Source organism: Felis catus, chromosome C1 (genome assembly GCF_018350175.1).
Source record: "Felis catus isolate Fca126 chromosome C1, F.catus_Fca126_mat1.0, whole genome shotgun sequence".
NCBI lineage: Eukaryota > Metazoa > Chordata > Mammalia > Carnivora > Felidae > Felis > Felis catus.
This window is the reverse complement of record NC_058375.1, coordinates 161,048,277-161,066,689: the sequence shown is the minus strand read 5'-3', so window position 1 is coordinate 161,066,689 and position 18,413 is coordinate 161,048,277. Positions and strand designations below refer to the sequence as shown.

The 18,413-nt window shown below is 38.4% G+C and overlaps 1 protein-coding gene across 2 annotated transcripts in view; it reads right to left on the bottom strand.

Moving 5' to 3' along the window:
• Window positions 1–10,451: 10,451 nt before the first annotated feature.
• PDK1 (pyruvate dehydrogenase kinase 1) overlaps window positions 10,452–18,413 on the bottom strand; it is a 33,123-nt gene continuing 25,161 nt past the window's right edge. For both annotated transcript variants that reach the window (XM_003990864.6, XM_045033952.1), the window contains 2 exons: window positions 15,807–15,920; window positions 10,452–13,081 (listed from right to left, as the gene is read on the bottom strand). In XM_003990864.6, coding sequence (XP_003990913.1) covers window positions 12,941–13,081; window positions 15,807–15,920 — 255 coding nt within the window. In that variant the 3' untranslated portion in view covers window positions 10,452–12,940. The remainder of the gene's footprint in view (window positions 13,082–15,806; window positions 15,921–18,413) is intronic.

Sequence of the window (18,413 nt, the reverse complement as noted above, 5' to 3'; positions counted from 1 at the left end):
GGTAAACTTTCTAATCAAACTTTTGATTGACAGATTTGATTGGATTTACAAGAGCATAAAAGCATTCCCAGCACATAGGACCTTGCATTTGAGAAACTTATCCATAGCTTGAAAATGGTTTATATTTCTTAAAGAAAAAATTTACCTGTGGCAGTAATCAATGTAGAAAACCTCATGACATCATTAGTTTACAGTACTGAAACTAATGGCTGTCATTTGTTGAGTACTTACTATATGGCAGGAAATGTGCTAAGCATTTTACATACATCATCTCATTTAGTTCTACAGGCTGATGTCTAAACAATATTAATTCATGAATTAGTTAATTTGCTCTTAAGAGTTTCAGCTTTAGCCAGAAAGTACATTAGCACTTGAACTGGAAATTGCTATCCTGGCTATATAATGAATGTATTTATTCAAATGTTAATGTATAATGGTGGATCTTGGGAACAGAAATATCATTACTTATATAAGTACTTATTAGCTTAATCCAGTAAAATGTACACCAGAGGAGTAATGATGAACTTTTCAACTACATTATTTATTTAGAAAAGTACTGTTTCTAAAGACATTTTTAAATTGTAGCTTGGAAAATTATGACACGGTAAATTTGTGTTTGACTTATACCATTTCCACCCATGTATTTCTTTTAAAATCTGACCTCTTACTTCACAAAATGAGGTGTAAAAGCATTGTTTTTACATACAGGAATATCAAGGTTGGGTAAAGTTGCCTAAGAGTGGAGTTAACACTATCAGATCCCAACTAGGGACCCTGACTATTTTGAATGTGTTTGGATTTCGTCAAATGGTTTTTCTGTGTCAGTTGATACTATCATATGATTTTTCTTCTTTAGCCTGCTTGATGTTGAACCAGCCTCACATATTAGAATAAATCCCACTTGATATGGTGTATACTTCATAGTATGTTCTTCTTTATATACATTGTTGGATTAGATTTGTTAATATCATGTTGAACTTTTGTATCTAAGTTCATGAGAGGTATTGGTCTGTAGTTTTTTTTTTGTTTTTTTTTTTTTTTTAGTACTGTTTATCTGGTTTTGGTATCAAAGTAATACTGGCCTTATAAAATGAGTTGGGAAGTATTCCCTGCTCCTCTATTTTTTTGAAGAGCTTGTATAAAACTGATGTTGACCTTTTAAAAATGTTTGGTTAAATTCTCCAGCGAAACAATCTGGGCCTGGAGATTCTTTTTTGTAAACTCTTTTGATTTTTTTTTTTAAGTTTATTTATTTTGAGAGAGACAGAGACAGTGCAAGTGGGGGAGGGGCAGGGAGAGGGAGAAAGAGAGAGGATCCCAAGCAGGCTCCACGCTGCCAGCACAGAGCTGGATGCAGGGATCAAACTCACAAAACCACAAGATCATGACCTAAGTGGAAATCAAGAGTAGGATGCTTAACTGACTGAACCACCCAGGCGCCCCTCTATTTTGTAAACTTTTAAATTACACATTCTATTTCTATAGTGGGTAAAGGATGATGCAGATTATCTAGTTCATCCTGGTTGAGTTCTGGTATTTTATGGTTCTCCTTTCAGCTATTTTTTTTTTTTTTTTAGTATAGTTGACACATAATGTTTCAGGTGTATGACTTAGTGATTTGACAAGTTTGTAGATTATGCTGTATTCACAAGTGTGGCTACCATTTGTCCCATTACATTGCTATTACAATATCATTGACTATATTCTTCATGCTGTGCCTTTTATCCCCGTGACTTCTTCGTTCTAAAACTGGAAGCTTGTGTCTCCCACTCCACTCTTTTTGTTTTTTTTTTAAAGGGAGAGAGGAAAACACTCAGTAAGGGGGCCACATATAATGTGAAGATCTGGGTAGTAATTTGATTTTATATTTACATTTATAGAATGTAAAGTATTTGATGCTCAGGATTCAACTTGTTAACATTTTTTTAAGTTTATTCATTTCTTTTGAGAGAGAGAGCGAGCACGAGTGGGATAGGGGCAGAGAGAGAGGGAGAGAGAATTCCAAGTGGCCTCCACACTGTCAGCACAGGGCCTGATGAAGGGCTTGATCTCACAAACCGGGAGATCATGACCTGATCCAAGATCAAGAGTTGGACACTCAACCAACTGAACTACCTGGGTGCCCAGGAATTAACCTGTTAAAAAAAATTTTTTTTTAACGTTTATTTATTTTTTGAGACAGAGACAGAGCATGAACAGGGGAGGGGCAGAGAGAGAGGGAGACACAGAATCTGAAACAGGCTCCAGGCTCTGAGCTGTCAGCACAGAGCCCGACGCGGGGCTTGAATTCACGGACCGTGAGATCATGACCTGGGCTGAAGTCGGACGCATAACCAACCAAGCCACCCAGGCGCCCCAGGAATTAACCTGTTAAATGGACTTGTTAATCGTGAATCTAAACAACTGCTGAGTGCAATGTTGAGGGCTTTGTTTGTTTGCTTTTCTTTCTTCCACCCTAAATCTCTGATTTTCTGGGCCCTAGTTTTAAATTATTGAAAGTAAATGATACCATTTTGAAGACAGAAATTAAGTATTTCTAATAGGGGGTGCCTGGGTGGCTCAGTCGGTTAAGTGTCCGACTTTAGCTCAGGTCATGATCTCATGGTTCCATGAGTTCGAGCCCCGATCGGGCTCTGTGCTGACAGCTCAGAGCCTGGAGCTGCTTCAGATTCTGTGTCTCCTTCTCTCTCCGCCCCTCCCCCACTCACACTCTGTCTCTCAAAAATAAATAAACATAAAAAAATTTTTTTTAAGTATTTCAAATCGAAGAGACTTAATGTGAGGAATTGATTGCACAAATGACAGAAAACTAAAAGAACAAAAAGGCCATTGTGAGGTAGCCCAAAGATTAATACCTGCAAGAATTTTTCAGTCCCATCTGGGGCTGGAGAACAAAAGGGAAGACGTGATGCTATGAAACCCTTGGTGCAAGAAGGAGCACATGTAGCTGGTGCTCAGGGTTCTGAGGGGAGCCTCAGAGGGGCAAGATGCCTAAACACACTGGACACCTATTTGTCTGTCAAGTGATAACTATAGAACAAGAGGGGCAACTAATCAGTGACATAGTAGACCCATTTCAGGGAAGACCAATCAAGAAAAGCCACTATTTAATGGACCTACGCCTGAAATAAGGTATTACAGAAATCACAATAAAGGTATAGTTAGACAAGAGATCATTCAGCTGGAAATTGAAAGTGAGTGACTATGGCAACTCGTACTGAACATCAGGAAGCTATGAATGTAGCACAGGGCCTACCACATTTGTTGGATGGATAATTCAGTTTCCTTTGGGGACAATACCACAAACACGAACAGCAGGATAGTCATGCCTTCCAGTGACAGTGAGCATTTAAGAAAATGCATATGCTCATTTTATAAACCTAGTACACAGGAATGTGTCCTTTTACTTCTTTGGGTTGTTTGGAAGAAACTCCTTTGTGTGGTCTTTATTTTAAAGAATGCAGTGGATAATTTAGTGCCTGCAGCAGTGATATTGCAAATTGTAGTAAATCAAATTCATGTCACTTAGAATGCTCTTGAGAAAAGTTAATCAGGGAAAAATATAAAATTTTCTTCCCATTATAGTAAAAAAAAATTCATATTGTGCTTTATATGCTACTTAACAGGAAAAAGGGCAGTTGTTTACACTGAAGAGTAGTAAAAGGTGTCTTTTACCTTGTTAAATTAAAGGTACTTGACCAAATTACCAAGTGTTCCCCCTTCTAAGACAAAATAGAGAGAGAATCTTCAATTTGAATGTGTTCAGTTTTCATCTTAAGAATCATCTTCTGGAAGCTCTGAGTGTACTTTACATTACACAGAACACCACTGTAACTTTCTCTTGAATTGAAATCAAGTGCTGCTATCTGCTGATTGGAAATTAAAAGTGCATTTACTATATCTCAAAAACACCCGTTAGTAACTCAATCCCTGTAGAAAACAGATTCCAAGGCAAGAATATTTTTCGTTTTGCCTACTGTAGTGAGACATAATAACCTTCCATGGTTTGGGACTTATGTGCTTTTTCATTATAGAAATTATTATGCAATTGAATATTATTTATGAAAATATCCAAGTATCTATGAGCCTCCAAATTTTCTCACCGAAAATGGAACCAATCAACTGAGTGGCTGTTAAATGATTTGGAGAAAGAGAAATTTAATTCCATGGCCTGGAAATCCACCCTTTTGTCTTTTTAGTCCCAGGGCCTTTCTTAACACCTGGTATACAGTAGGCACTCAAAGTTATATTTCAATAGATAAACAATCATCAGTTAAATAGACTTTAATTTTTTTAAAAGGGTCTAGGTGCCTCAAACAACAATGAATAATATATAATAGAGGAGAACAGTAGAGATTTCAATCAAACAAAAGAAAATGGAGTAAGTGAAGAGATAAAACTCATTAGAATAAAAAATAAGTTTGGGGGTGCTAAAACAGCCATTGGTAAATCTATGGACTGGGTTTCACATGGACAGACTAAAAGCACAACAAATCATAAAGACTTGTACAATCTAGCATGATGGGACTTTTAAATTTACCTTTTTTTTTTTTTTTTTTTTTTTTTTTACCATTTTGCATCTGGAGCCTCACCCTCAGTTGAGTCAAGTATTGAGAAGGCTACTATTAATGACCCTTAATTCAGACTTTTGCTTTATACTACAAACACTGCAAACCATATGATACTGTTTAAATAATTACAGTTGAACACTGAACATAGCTCTTGGCAGAAATACTCTTTTCTAGATAATTGCCCAAGAAACATGTTGGAGAAGTATAGACTGGATATGAGGGAATCTGGAATCTGCAAAAGTCAGTTACCAGTTATTATTCCCCTCTTGGGAGTTCACTCACTCACTGCTCCTCCTGTACCCGCTGCTTCCTTCCCCTGCCGCCTGCTGGTCTTTGAGGTTGGCTACCACTGAAACTGCTCCCCTAGCACTGGCCCTGCTATAGTCAGACGTAGGATCGGCCTCTACTTGGAGTTTGGCCAACCTCATTCCTAGTACCATAATTTTAGGTCTCCTATCACATGCCAGCCCTTCCCATCTCACTTCACCCCTATAGTCAGAAAGAACAGGGAGCTTGGCACTGTGTGACAGCCTGCAGCTGCAGTGATGGCACCCTCCAGGCAGAGAGAGCTCACTCAGCCTGGGGCAACAGCACATCTCGTTTTGATGTGAGGCAGGCAGAGGGGTGGCAAGACAACCGGAGGCATGCTGAAGTCGTAATCCTTGACCGGTTCAGTCTGCATCTTAGAAGTACGACCTGCAGTGGCTTGGCAAGAATTCTAGACACAACTTACCCAATTATATTTTCACAATTGTTTGATTCTATTTCCAAACTCATAAAAAGCCAGTGCACTTACTATTTTGGCTTTTTAATTTAAAATAGACTCAAATGTAAGCATGTTGATGCTTTGGCTGTTTTGAAACATTCCTTTGAAGACAGTATGTCCAGGAGCTAATTTAGGCACAAGTTGTTTCTATAGGTTTACCCTTGTATATATTCACTCTTGCATAATTATACTACTGTAGAAAAGAACTCCAGGATAAGTTCCCAAGAATAATATTCCAAGCCATGCTATAAAATTAACATGAGAAAGAAACTACCACTGCTTAATGGATGCAGGGTTTCCTTTTGGGGTGACGAGAATGTTTTAGAATTAGATAGAGGTAGTGGTTGCACAGCCTTGTGAATGTATTGAGTGCCAATGACCTGCACTGGTCATTTCACCTCTATAAGAAAAAGAGTTGGGCGCCTGGGTGGCGCAGTCGGTTAGACGTCCGACTTCAGCCAGGTCACGATCTCGTGGTCCGTGAGTTCGAGCCCCGCGTCGGGCTCTGGGCTGATGGCTCAGAGCCTGGAGCCTGTTTCCGATTCTGTGTCTCCCTCTCTCTCTGCCCCTCCCCCGTTCATGCTCTGTCTCTCTCTGTCCCAAAAATAAAATAAAAAACGTTGAAAAAAAATTTTTTTTTAAAAAAGAAAAAGAGTTAAAAAAAAAAAGGGGAGGGGGGAGAAAAAAAAATCTCTGCCACCAATGAGCACTAAAACCCAGAAACTCAAATTTACTGCAACATATGCCAACACCAGTACTGATGTCACTTCTGATTCAGGATATTGACCTTGCAACCATGATGCCCTCTCTGAAAGCAAGGTAGATATGCCCTAGGTCATGCCAGCAATATGGGAAACATCACAGAACATCATCTTCATGTTGCAGATGTTTCTGTCAACACACAAGTTACTGTCTGTATTCTAGAAGCATGAATACAAAGATGAACTTTACAAATGGCATCACCTCCTTGCGTTAACCAGGACTTCTACTAGTTACATGTTCTGCTGGGTAAGATCCTTAAAACTCAAATTTCACCGGAGTTAACTAATGAGATTTGGATCTCAAGGTCATGGGTACACCCACCAAGTACTCTGGATATTAGGAATGGATCCCTCCTAGCCCGTCTTAATATTCTTAGAATCAGATTACCAGATCTATCTGGCTCCCCACTCATACTGCAACTCATTTAGTCTCTTCAGTTAGTCTTTTGGATACTGATAGCAGTTTATCCCACAGTCTCTAAACCTTTGCTGTTTGAAGTGTGGTCCATGGACCAGCAGCATCAATATCACCTGGAGACTTGTTAGAAATGAAGAATCTCAAACCCCACTTCAAAGTTGCTGAATCACAGCCTGTGTTTTATCAAAATCCCAGGTGACTCTTGTGCACATTAATGTTTGAGAAGCATTGCTTCCTAGGACCTATCTATACTTTCCATTTGTTAACTCAGTCTTTGTGAAAACATTCTGACCCAACGGCAAAAATCAAGGTCAGCTGCGCACCACAGAATAAAATTGCCACAGAATTGCCTGATGATTCCCAATTGGTGATTGTTCCTATTACTTGCTTTTGTTGGTAATTGAAGGTTGCTTTTGAGATGAAAGGGAGATTTTTCTCCAAAACGAAGTGAATTTGCTACTCCAGAGTGAGAAAGGCTAGGCTTTAGCAAACAAATACGCTTGTCAAAAACGCCAGGCCCTTTTATAGACTTTATGTTTGTCCAAACACAGAGACGTTGGATGTTTCTTTTCCTCCATGTTTCAAAGTATTGGATCAGAGTTGGGAGGAATCCCCATGCCAGAGCTTTTACCGAGCAAATAGTGAAGCTCTGGACACAGTACCAATTGCATTTTCCATGGTAGGGCTAGCATGGTCTCAATTCAGCAGACAATTCCAGGATATGCCTTACACCTGGCTACCACCATCCAAGGTTTATTGTAACATCCAACAGTGACCTGTATGGTGAGGGAAGCAATCGTAACTACGACTAACCTCTACTTCAAAATAACAAAATAATATTGAACTTTCTGTCTCCAGTGAGGTAATCACATGGTTTTTATCCTTTAATTTGTAGTATAAATGACACAGGTTTTTCAGATGTTGAAACATCTTTGGATTCCTAGGAGGTGCCCCACTTGGTTCATGGTATATAATTTTGTATACACTATTGTATCACTTTGCCCATATTTTACTGAAAAAATTTTCCTCTATGTTCATGAGTAAGATTAGTGTATACATTAATTTTTCATGCTATGCATGACCAGGTTCAGCTTTGAGATTTTATAAACTCTATGAAATGGATTAGGTGGCTTGCTTTCTTTTCTATTCTCTGAAAGTTTCTTTAATATAGGAATTATCAGGTTCTTGATATTTTGATAAAACTCACCTTGTAAACCTTGTCTTTTGGTGAGGTGCAGTTAGGATTACTAATTCCATTTCCTTAGTAGTTACTGGTTGATTTAAATTGCCAAAATCTCTTAGATGAATCATTTTTCTTCTACACTCAAAATTTTTGTCATAAAGTTAATGGTATTCTTAACAATCATTTTTCATCTCTATTTGTAGTTAGATCTTCTTGTTTTTATCTAAATACTATTCATTTGGGCCTTTTTTCCCCCCTCTTTAGTCCTTGTTAGTGGTTTCTCTGGACGTATCTCTTTTGATCAGCCTACAGAGGCTCCCTTGAGGTACAGTCTTCAGCTATTTGCTGTCACAAATAGGAAGGCTTCACCTACCAGAACAATGTTTGTGTATTTATTTCTTTATATTTAGCTTTATACTAAAGCTATTAAACCCATAACTTTAGTAGTGCAGTTTTGCTACTCCTTTACCTTCTCCTTTTCTTCCGTATTTTCTCCTTTTGCCAAATTTCTTGTGTCGATTACTACCTATAGTTTTATTGTACAGATTCATTTCTGTGTGAGGTATCATTTTGAGAAAGGGCACCTGTTAAATTTGTTATTCATTATGCATTTACAGAATACACAGTTATAAGTACCTAGTATGTACTGGGCAGCATTGGAAATACTGGGAGTAAATAAGGAAAAGAAATAGTTCATATCAAATCAGATGATTTTTATACTGTAATATAGTAAAATAAATGACATTCCGTTTCTCTCTCCAATTCTATTTCAGTTATGTAACCAGATGGGCTTTTTAAAAGTTTTTGGACAAATAATTAGGTATTTTTGTATAGTACTGTAATTCCATAACTATTTTGAATCCCATAATGGAGAACATGAAAGTATAAACCCATGGCAAGAATACTATGGCCCTTTATATTTGAGTTAGACTTTAAAATGTCCTGGCCTCATAAATGGTTTCTTCGAGGAAATTTTCACCTTTTTAAATTTATTATAAACAGATGTCAACATTTCCATTCGAAACTACAAAATTTCCGACAGTATCCTATGTGACAACTGCAGGAAGTGTACTTCTTGACTTTCAAAAAGTGACCTCCTAAGTGAATGCAACAGTCAAATGGAAGTTTCTTGGGTTTATCTTCCTGGAATGAAAATTGTATACTTTTGCTCAAAAATCTCTAATAGAGTAAAAGACAGCTGTCACCATTCCCCAGTAAACATAACAGCTTTTGCAAGATGAGAAAAAAGGCCTAAAGTTTTGCAGGAAAAACTGGCAATCTTGTACCAGAATAAAGAAACCTAGAAACGCATTCCAAGCTCCACTAAAATGCAAACTCACTGCTGAAAAACTTTTAAAAATTACAGTTGGACTGTGTATAACTATGTAAAATATTGGCCCCAGGGAGGAAGGAGTATTAAGAATAATGATAATAATATACACCTATACTGTGTTTACTAAGTGACAAGCACTGTTCTTATGTATGTAAACAAGTTAATTTCATGTTATAAATTAAAAACAAAACAAAACAAAACTGACAATCTTGTCTTTTCCTGTTAAAATCCTATGGTTAGCAATTGCTGAAGAAATGTGAAGGCTCCAGAAAAAAGTGTGCAGTATGTCTAATTCTTTCCAAACATGTAAACAGAACAAAAGGGCAGTAATTTCAAAATGCCAGAACTAGGCAAACCAGTGGTGTGTTTTTTTTTAACATAGATAAAATCCTTCACACCTCATTATAGAATTTGTTTTAAGCACTGAGCTTGCCTGTAAGAAAATTAACCACTGGGGCCAGAAGTTAATCACATATGATGAAAAGTTCCCTCAGGAAAAGCCAAGATTGCAAACGAGCGAACTCAACCCTGATTACCCATCTGTTAAAAGTTCGCATTTATGACACAGCAGTTGAAGACATAACTGAAACTGGTTGGCTGATTTTTGGCTTCCTCTCTGATTAGCCATTCACAGGCCACAAAGGGACAGTAACTAGTAGTTTGTTTCCTGTTATTTACCTGCGGAGTTTGTTATAGAACTTGCTGGATTGGGGCACCTGGGTGGCTCAGTCGGTTAAGCGTCCGACTTTTTCTCAGGTCATGATCTCGAAGTTTTGAGTTCGAGCCCCATGTCAGGCCCTGACAGCTCAGAGCCTGGCGCCTGTTTCGGATTCTGTGTCTCCCTCTCTCTCTGCCCCTCCCCTGCTCACGCTCTGTGTCTCAAAAATAAATAAACATTAAACAAATTAAAAAAGAAAAGAACTTGCTAGATTTAACAACAAAGGGAAGTTGTGGTCATATCCCATTATTCAGGAATAAGATAGGAATCTGTCTTTGACTAGATTTAGTTCTGAATTTTCAACTGGTACAGGGGGTAATACTGGTTAAATTAAGACCTTTCCTACAGTTACTTACATTGTGAAAACTTATTCAAAGGGCACATTAATATAACCTTTCAAAACTCACACAACAGAAGATCTTCACTAATATAGTCAGTCTTCTGTGGATGTTTGGACAGTGAAAATCTAGGATAACTCAAACCACACAAATTCTACCTTTTGCTTTCTCCATTAGAATACACACATTGGAGATCAAGTTCCAAAAATCTTCTCTACTGAAGATAGTGAGACTTGGGTGTAAGCCACCTAGCCACATTTTGAACGCTTCTAGAACGTCAACACCTGATGATGGAAGAGATTCTAATTTAAAAAGTATATTTTTGAAAACCTAAATTGACCCAATTAATTTTCCAAATAAGAGTTAATTCATGTTTTCAGTTTATTGCCACACACAAAACATTTTATAAAATAATATGGTAGACTTCCACTTAAACATCTTCATGTAAAAACTTCAGTGCAAGAAAGTGATCACTATTAAGTATGAAGACATCTAAAGCCAGCCAGTAATTTAAGTATAGGGAGGATATTTTTGCGATTCTTCCTAAAAAATGTTGGCACATTCATTAAATGCCCAGATTATAAAAATCACTTAGTATCCACTGCTAATCCTTCAGTATATTTTTATAGCTGCATGGCATCACATTAAATGCTGGTGGACGAAACAGCCTAAGAATCTAAAAACTTTTCAAGGAGCACAATGATTTGAAACCATCGAGGCGAATGCTAGCCCCCAAATATTTTTGTATGTAATCTTTTGTCCATTACCACATAACAAGGTAAAAAAGTTGTTATACCTTAAAAAGAAGCTAAAGGAAAACATTTCACTTTTCCTTTAATTTTGGGTGGGGGGAGAGAAAGTGTTTTATAAGTAAAACATCAAGTTTATGTCAGTTGTACAAATGTCTTATTTAGGAAAGAGTATTTTGATTCAAAGAATTCTAAAATATTTCATCATTACAAAAAAGGTGTAATTTAAAGCTAAAAAGTTATAACACTTTTAACTAATATAAATCATCCACTAGCATATCCTATTACTTTTCACAAAATCCATAATTAAGGAACAATATAGATTAGGTAAAAGATCTCTTTTTCCAACATTTGGTCGAATTAGCTAAGAACCCTGGGCAAACCACACACCCCAAGTCTCAGGACTATCACCTCTCAAGTGAGGATCCTGGACTAACTGCCCTATTACATCCCTTCCAGTTTACAAATGTGTATAGAATTGTTAAACTAATTTAATCCTTTTGAAAGTGAGGTGTTTCCACCCAATGTAAGTTCCCCACGTTTAAGTAGTAAAGCTGTTCTTTAAACATTTAAAATCTTACCTTAAATTTATTTTCACTATATTTCCCTGTCACCTTACATGATGAGGTATGACTCACAAGGTCCTCTAACTTCATGGTCTCCCAGACTTGGCGGCTGACAGTCATTAGCGGGTAGAGCTCAGGCCCTGCCTCCCATTCTGTGCAACTTTGGACCACCCTCTGAGTCTCCAATCGAGGATGATACCACCAGCTCTGTAACTGTTTTAAGGCCCAACAGAGTTATCATAATCTAGCAAAGTACTGGTAAACTACAAATTACCATATGAATGCAAAGAATTGTTACTAAGCCCTAGCTGAAGTTTTCCTGACAACAGAATCTAAACATTTCTTGTAAAATATATGTTCTTTGTCAATACTTATCCATTTATGGTTCTGATCCTTTGGTTACTTGACTGTTCTCACACAATCAATTTGTCTCCAGCTTTTAATTATGCTTTTAATTGCACCAGGCCTGAGAGTGCTGGTCTTTTCCTGGAGTCTAGAAGTCTGACCTTTCAGTAAGTGAGAATCAAAACCTAAAGATCTCTGTTACTTTAGGAAATGTGGTATGGTCACTCACTTTAAAAGAGTGGTTTCCTAACTGGGTGAGGCATCAGACTCATCTGGGAAGCGTTTTAAAGATTGTGATTCCTGGGCTCCAGCCACAGACAGTCTGATTCTGTCTGTATGTCTGGAGTAGAACCCAGAAAAGCTCTCCGTCTCAAAAGTTCCCCCAGATAATCACGATAATCTATAGTTCAATTTTGGGGACTCACTGCTTTGCCCTCAATTTCTTTTCTAGAATTTTAGCAGCTGCTAGTTTGTTTTTAGTATAAAAATTTCCCCCTGCATTAATCACAAGAAGCACATTCAGGGGAGACTGCCTACAATCTTGGCTTAGCTTCACAGGGAACTTATTACAATCCCTTGCAATGAAACTAAAAAATGATAAATCACCTTCAGAATGAAGACAGTGCAGGTAGAGGCTGAAAGGTGGCTGCTGCTTCACTAACACGGCAACTGTTTTCTGCTTCACTTAGAGTCAGTCACTGGTACATCTGAAGACTGTCTTATTACAGCTGTCATTACACACTAATGAAGGATGGCACAACTCCAAAACAGAAGGATGGCTAACTAGCTCATCAGTATTATGAAGAAAATGTTTCTAGCAGACATGAACGAAAAGTTCTTTGAAACACACACACACACACACACACACACACACACACACACACAGCTTTGCGTAGAAACCCAAAGACTTCCGTGCTTCTGAAGTCTACCATAAAGAGAAAAGTTGACCAAAACTACAGGTGTTTAAAAATATGCTCAATTAACTGTGAAAATATAAGTGTAAAATAGGTATGATTTCATCCTTTAGTAGCCTTGACGGACATAAATGGAATTCACTTTCCATCTATTCTACCCAAATAGTTAATTCTGAAAATAACACATGACGTATTTGGTATAATGTGGTTCTGAACATCATCCCTTCCAAATTTAATACAGAAGCCACATTTGGATTTTCCAGGTGTCCCGAACGGATCTAGGCACTGCGAAATGTTGTCATGTCTTTTGGTTCTCTGCTAGGGACGCACCAGTCATCAGCCTCATGGTTGGTGTTGTAGTGCTTCCAGGCAGCTTTGTTATACACCGGGAGTCTTTCTATCGAGTCTGTTGACAGAGCCTGAAAGAAAGAGCAAGACTTAAAAGTCTGGCGCTTTGTTTTTAGAATCCACTATTTGAGAAAATATACAATGGCAAAAAGGTCATTACGAATTAAACAGTACTTTATTGGATTCGTATTTTACTAATCATTAACAGCAATGTACGTACATTATGAAACAGTGTACATATTTGAAACGCATTATTTACTAAGTCTATTGCACTGCTGGGTGTGCATATTGCTTTACTGTTTTGTTTGCAGTAATTGTCCAGCCAGCCTGGAAGCTGCTGGATTGAAATTTTACACAGGGAAAGGAGATGCCTCTTATAAAAACACGACCCAGACCTTGGTTAACTGAAAAAATCAGTTAAGTGTAAAAGCATAAAAATTGACATATGTACCTTAACATATAATTATACAATCATTTAATGAACTCTATTTCAATTATTTGTTAGAAGAAATACTATTTTTTTCAGCAGCCATCCTAAAAAGATTCTCGATAAATACAAAACTATGTCTAAGGCGTCTTGGCTTTTGCTTGAAAAATTCTTGGCCTTGGGTTTGATCCTGTGTTTCTTCTCCTACCATTAAAGCCACCAATTTGTTATGGCATATGGGATTTCTGCCTTGTACATAATTCCATGTTTCCAACATACCATCACCATTAATTCACTGTTCTATTTCAGTTTCCTGTAAATCAGTGGAATCTGAGATAGACTATGTTTTTCCTGATCTTCTTCAAGTTAAGATATTTTAGCAGGAATTCAACGTTAAGCCACAGGTATTAAGATGCAGCAAATATTGAACAGGAAATCTCTTTCCGATAATGGTAAGGAAGGTCTTTGACACTGATTTTAATGATTTTATAAGATTCCTGTCTTCTATTTTTTTCCGAAGTGGAATTAAAAACCTTTCACCTATATATTCTCTTTAAATATGCCAGAACTGCCAGAACCCCTTATTCTTCTGTAGGCTAGATCAAAAATGTTACATTTGCTAATAAAAATGTTACCTTCATGTCGCCCTTTTAAAGTTACTCACAATTGAGCTGGTTTGAAAAAAAAAATTATTATCTTGGAAGAATTTAACCTTTTCAGATAAATTTAGTTTTTCCAATATACAGTCTTCAGCATTTCCTATAAAATAGGTGCCATCTAGTGGCCAGACCAAGAAACTTGAGTCACTATATGAGGTACCAGTGGGCTGATGGGGCTCAGTACTCTCTAACCCTGTAAAATATGCTGATCTTTGCATAAACACATGGAACATCACAGGCCAGTAGGCTAACTGCTTGTGCTCCCACAAGGTGAGCTATATGCTTACCAAGAATCACCTGTGCTTGTTCCCAAATCTGTTAGGCACTTCTATCATTGTAATTACATAATGTAATCAAGTACTAAACAAGTACTGCTTAAACAAAATGCAAAACAAGGGTGGGGGCAGGTTCTTTGAAAACTAAGATGAATGCTTTGGAAAGACTTATGAACGAAAGTCACATAAAAATTGCCATCAAATCCGAGTCAGAAGACATCTGTAAGGGACTACATATAAATAAGAAAGGATTATGCACTTGATTGTTTCTTTGTTTAAAGAAATCAAAAGAATGCATTATAAGTATAGCTTCTGCAAGAAAGACTACTGAAACTTGAATCTGCAGACTCCTATTCAAAGAAAAGACCATGGCAGTACATCAAAAAAAGATTGGTGGATCAATGTCCATTCATGTGTTTTATATTAAAATTAAACTTCTATGATATATAACTTCTTATGATTCCCCACTTCATTTTTTTAATATGAAATTTATTGTCAAATTGATTTCCATACAACACCCAGTGCTCATCCAAACAGGTGCCCTCCTCAATGCCCATTACCCACTTTCCCCTCCCTCCCACCCCCCATTAACCCTCAGTTTATTCTCAGTTTTTAAGAGTCTCTTATGGTTTGGCTCTCTCCCTCTCTAACTTTTTTTTTTTCCCCTTCCCCTCCCCCATGGCCTTCTGTTAAGTTTCTCAGGATCCACATAAGACTGAAAACATATGGTATCTGTCTTTCTCTGTATGGCTTATTTCACTTAGCATCACACTCTCCAGTTCCATCCACGTTGCTACAAAAGGCCATATTTCATTCTTTTTTCATTGCCAAGTCATATTCCATTGTGTATATAAACCACAATTTCTTTATCCATTCATCAGCTGATGGACATTTAGGCTGTTTCCATAATTTGGTTATTGTTGAAAGTGCTGCTATAAACATTGGGGTACAAGTGCCTCTATGCATCAGCACTCCTGTATCCCTTGGGTAAATTCCTAGCAGTGCTGTTGCTGGGTCATAGGGTAGATCTTTTTTTAATTTTTTGAGGAACCTTCACACTGTTTTCCAGAGTGGCTGCATCAGTTTGCATTCCCACCAACAGTGCAAGAGGGTTCCCGTTTCTCCACATCCTCTCCAGCATCTATAGTCTCCTGATTTGTTCATTTTAGCCACTCTGACCGGCGTGAGGTGGTATATGATTCCCCACTTCAACCTTTTTTTCTAACAACCATAGTCCTGATCATTTCAGATTAGAGTCTGTCTTTTCCCATAGTCAAAGAGATCATTTGTGAATATAGATGAGATCCTACATAAAAACCACATTTTTATATTTTAATAGCAATGAGGTAAAAGAAAATTTCATTAAAGCTACATATTGGCATCTTTTCTCATAACCGAAAGAAGTATTATTAAATCAAAAAGACTATGTTATTACCTTAATGTAGATAACTGCATCTGTCCCATAACCCTCTAGAGAATATAGCTTTAGGTCTCCTTGGAAGTACTGGGCATAAAGACGTGATATGGGCAATCCATAACCAAAACCAGCCTGTTTGATGAGAAAAATGAAATTCTATTCAGAAAGCCACACAGTAAAATACTTTTCTAGTTAAAATAAATGCTTCTGAGTATCCCATGGCTATCAGAGCCTGCATGCAAGAGATCATTAATACCTAACTACTAATACTGATCAGACGGAAGCCTAGTTGGGTACTACATTAGATGACTCCCCGCTGGTCATTTAAAACTCATTCTTTTTTCTGTAGAATGACTCCTGTAGATCTAGAACAGCACATTGCTTTTCTTCGCTGCCATGCTCTACAGTATCCCGGTATTGCTTTCGGCAATATCACATAAAACATGTTCTTTCTCTTAGGAGCAAGAGTAGAAAAAGCTTTGTTGCAGCCTCAGAGATACATACATCTTTTGACTTCATACCATGAATTTCCAGCCTGAGTTCTGAACCTGGATAGATCAATAATAGGTCCACTTTCCTACGCACTGACAAGTCACTTCCCTGCTTAAAAACCTACAAAGCACATCACCGCTAACACCACGCCCTACCCACCCGCCATCCCCAACCCACTGCCTTGAGATAAAATTCAAGCTTCTAAAAAGAGCTTTCAAGACCTGATCAGACCAGGTCTCTGCCTCCCACCTTCCAGTCCAGCTGAACCAAATCTCCTGCTCTTAAGTTCCTCAAACAAATGTTAGTTTTCACTTCTGTGTCTTTGTTCATCCTGTTCCCAGTATCTGGAATGGCCTTCTTTACCTGAATAAATCCTACAGATTCTTTAATGCAAAGCAAAACATTTGGACAAATGTAAAAACAGTTTTTATCACCAAGTCAGATGTTCGATGATATTCCATGTTAACACTTCAGTTAAGAGTTTATGTGGATTCGGGAATCAGAATGCTATTAACAAATGCAGGCTCTGGCTTTACCTAACTCTACCATTTATTACTTGACTTTTCCAACCAGAGTTTCTGTTTATCCCTCCAAATCAACAACCCATTCTCCACATTACTCCTTGCCCCGGGAGGATTATATCAGTGGATCCCCCTGCCCTCTGCTTCCAGTGGGTCCAGCCAATAGGGAAGTCTGTAGGAGTTCAGGGGGAGTCAAGTCAGGATATTTATTCCTCTGCTTTCTTCCTGCTGAGTTGCTTCCCTTGGGGCTGGACCACTGAGTGTAAGCAGCTGCTCTGTTACTGTCTCTTCTTCTGGGTTCTGCCAACTTCTCCTTCTCCCTTTGATTCAGGGTGGGAACAGCTCTATGCTGCCAGCCCTGGATCCCTATACTACCCCTGCCCATAGCTCTGTAATTTGTTTGCCAATATGCCTTCCTTGCATTATAATTTGAATGAGCTATTTCGTTCCTTGGTTGGGACCCTGATTGATGCATTAAATGGTCCCAGAAATAGCCTCTAGGAAACTGCACAAGCCATGTGGCTCAGGATCCCGTGGTACCTGATCTACTTGATCACCTGCCTCTACCTCAACCACACACAGGGACTCACAGGGCTTCCCCTATAAACAGTTAACAAGGAAAGAGAACACCATGGGCCTGGTGCACCCACGACCTACATGTTTGCCAGCACCAGCCAAAGTGGACTGCCCTTTCGCTACGACCCTTCTCAGAGGCAGGCCTGAGAGGTGGGCGTGAAGTGAATCCTATCAGCGGGCAGAGCTGGGAGTTCTGCAACTACAGGGACTCACAGGCAGTGGCAAGGAAGCTGGCTGGCCGGTCAGGGACTTAGAACAAAACTGGGTAACTAATGAGAAGAAGGTCTGGAAGAGAGAAATGTGGATGGTTGTCTCTGAACGGGCTTCCACTGTGAAGATATTCTGTCCATGCAGATGCCCACCAGGTGTCCACATGGAGGAAGCACTCAGTAACCAGGTAGACGAGATGGTCACACCCGTGGATGTCAAGCGGCACTTCTCCAGCTGTCCCAGTGCTGGCTTACTGAGTCTACTTACAAAGTGGCTGTGACACGAGGAGGGAAGCTCTGTAAGGGCCTAATGGTGGTCTTAGCCTTGGTAAGTCTATGTCGATGTACAGAGAAGCCTGTGCCACGCCACACCTCTTGTTTTCTTAAAAATTCACGTAAGTGTTGCATCCTAAATAACAAACACTTATACGGCATTTACTACATGCCAGGCACCATAAAAAGTAATTCTATGTATATTAACTCAATCCTCACAGTAACTTGATTTTTAAAGTTAGGAAAACTACAGCATTAAAAGTTCAATAATTTTCTCAAAGCTATATAGCCAGGATAGAGTGGAGTGGGGAAGGGAATCAGACGGTTTTGATCCAGAGTCTGGACTGGTATTCTATGCCACTCTTCATAAAAATTCTACAATAGTTATTACAAAGAATCTAAGAAGATGCTCCTGTTTATTATTTGACCATGTCTGCCTGTTGGCACATGGATGCACATGTATCTCAATTTGAGAAGCACATCCCTGGAGTAATCATTTTAAAAGTATGGTAAGAATATGAACTATATTACAGTTGTAATGACAGAATCTGTGC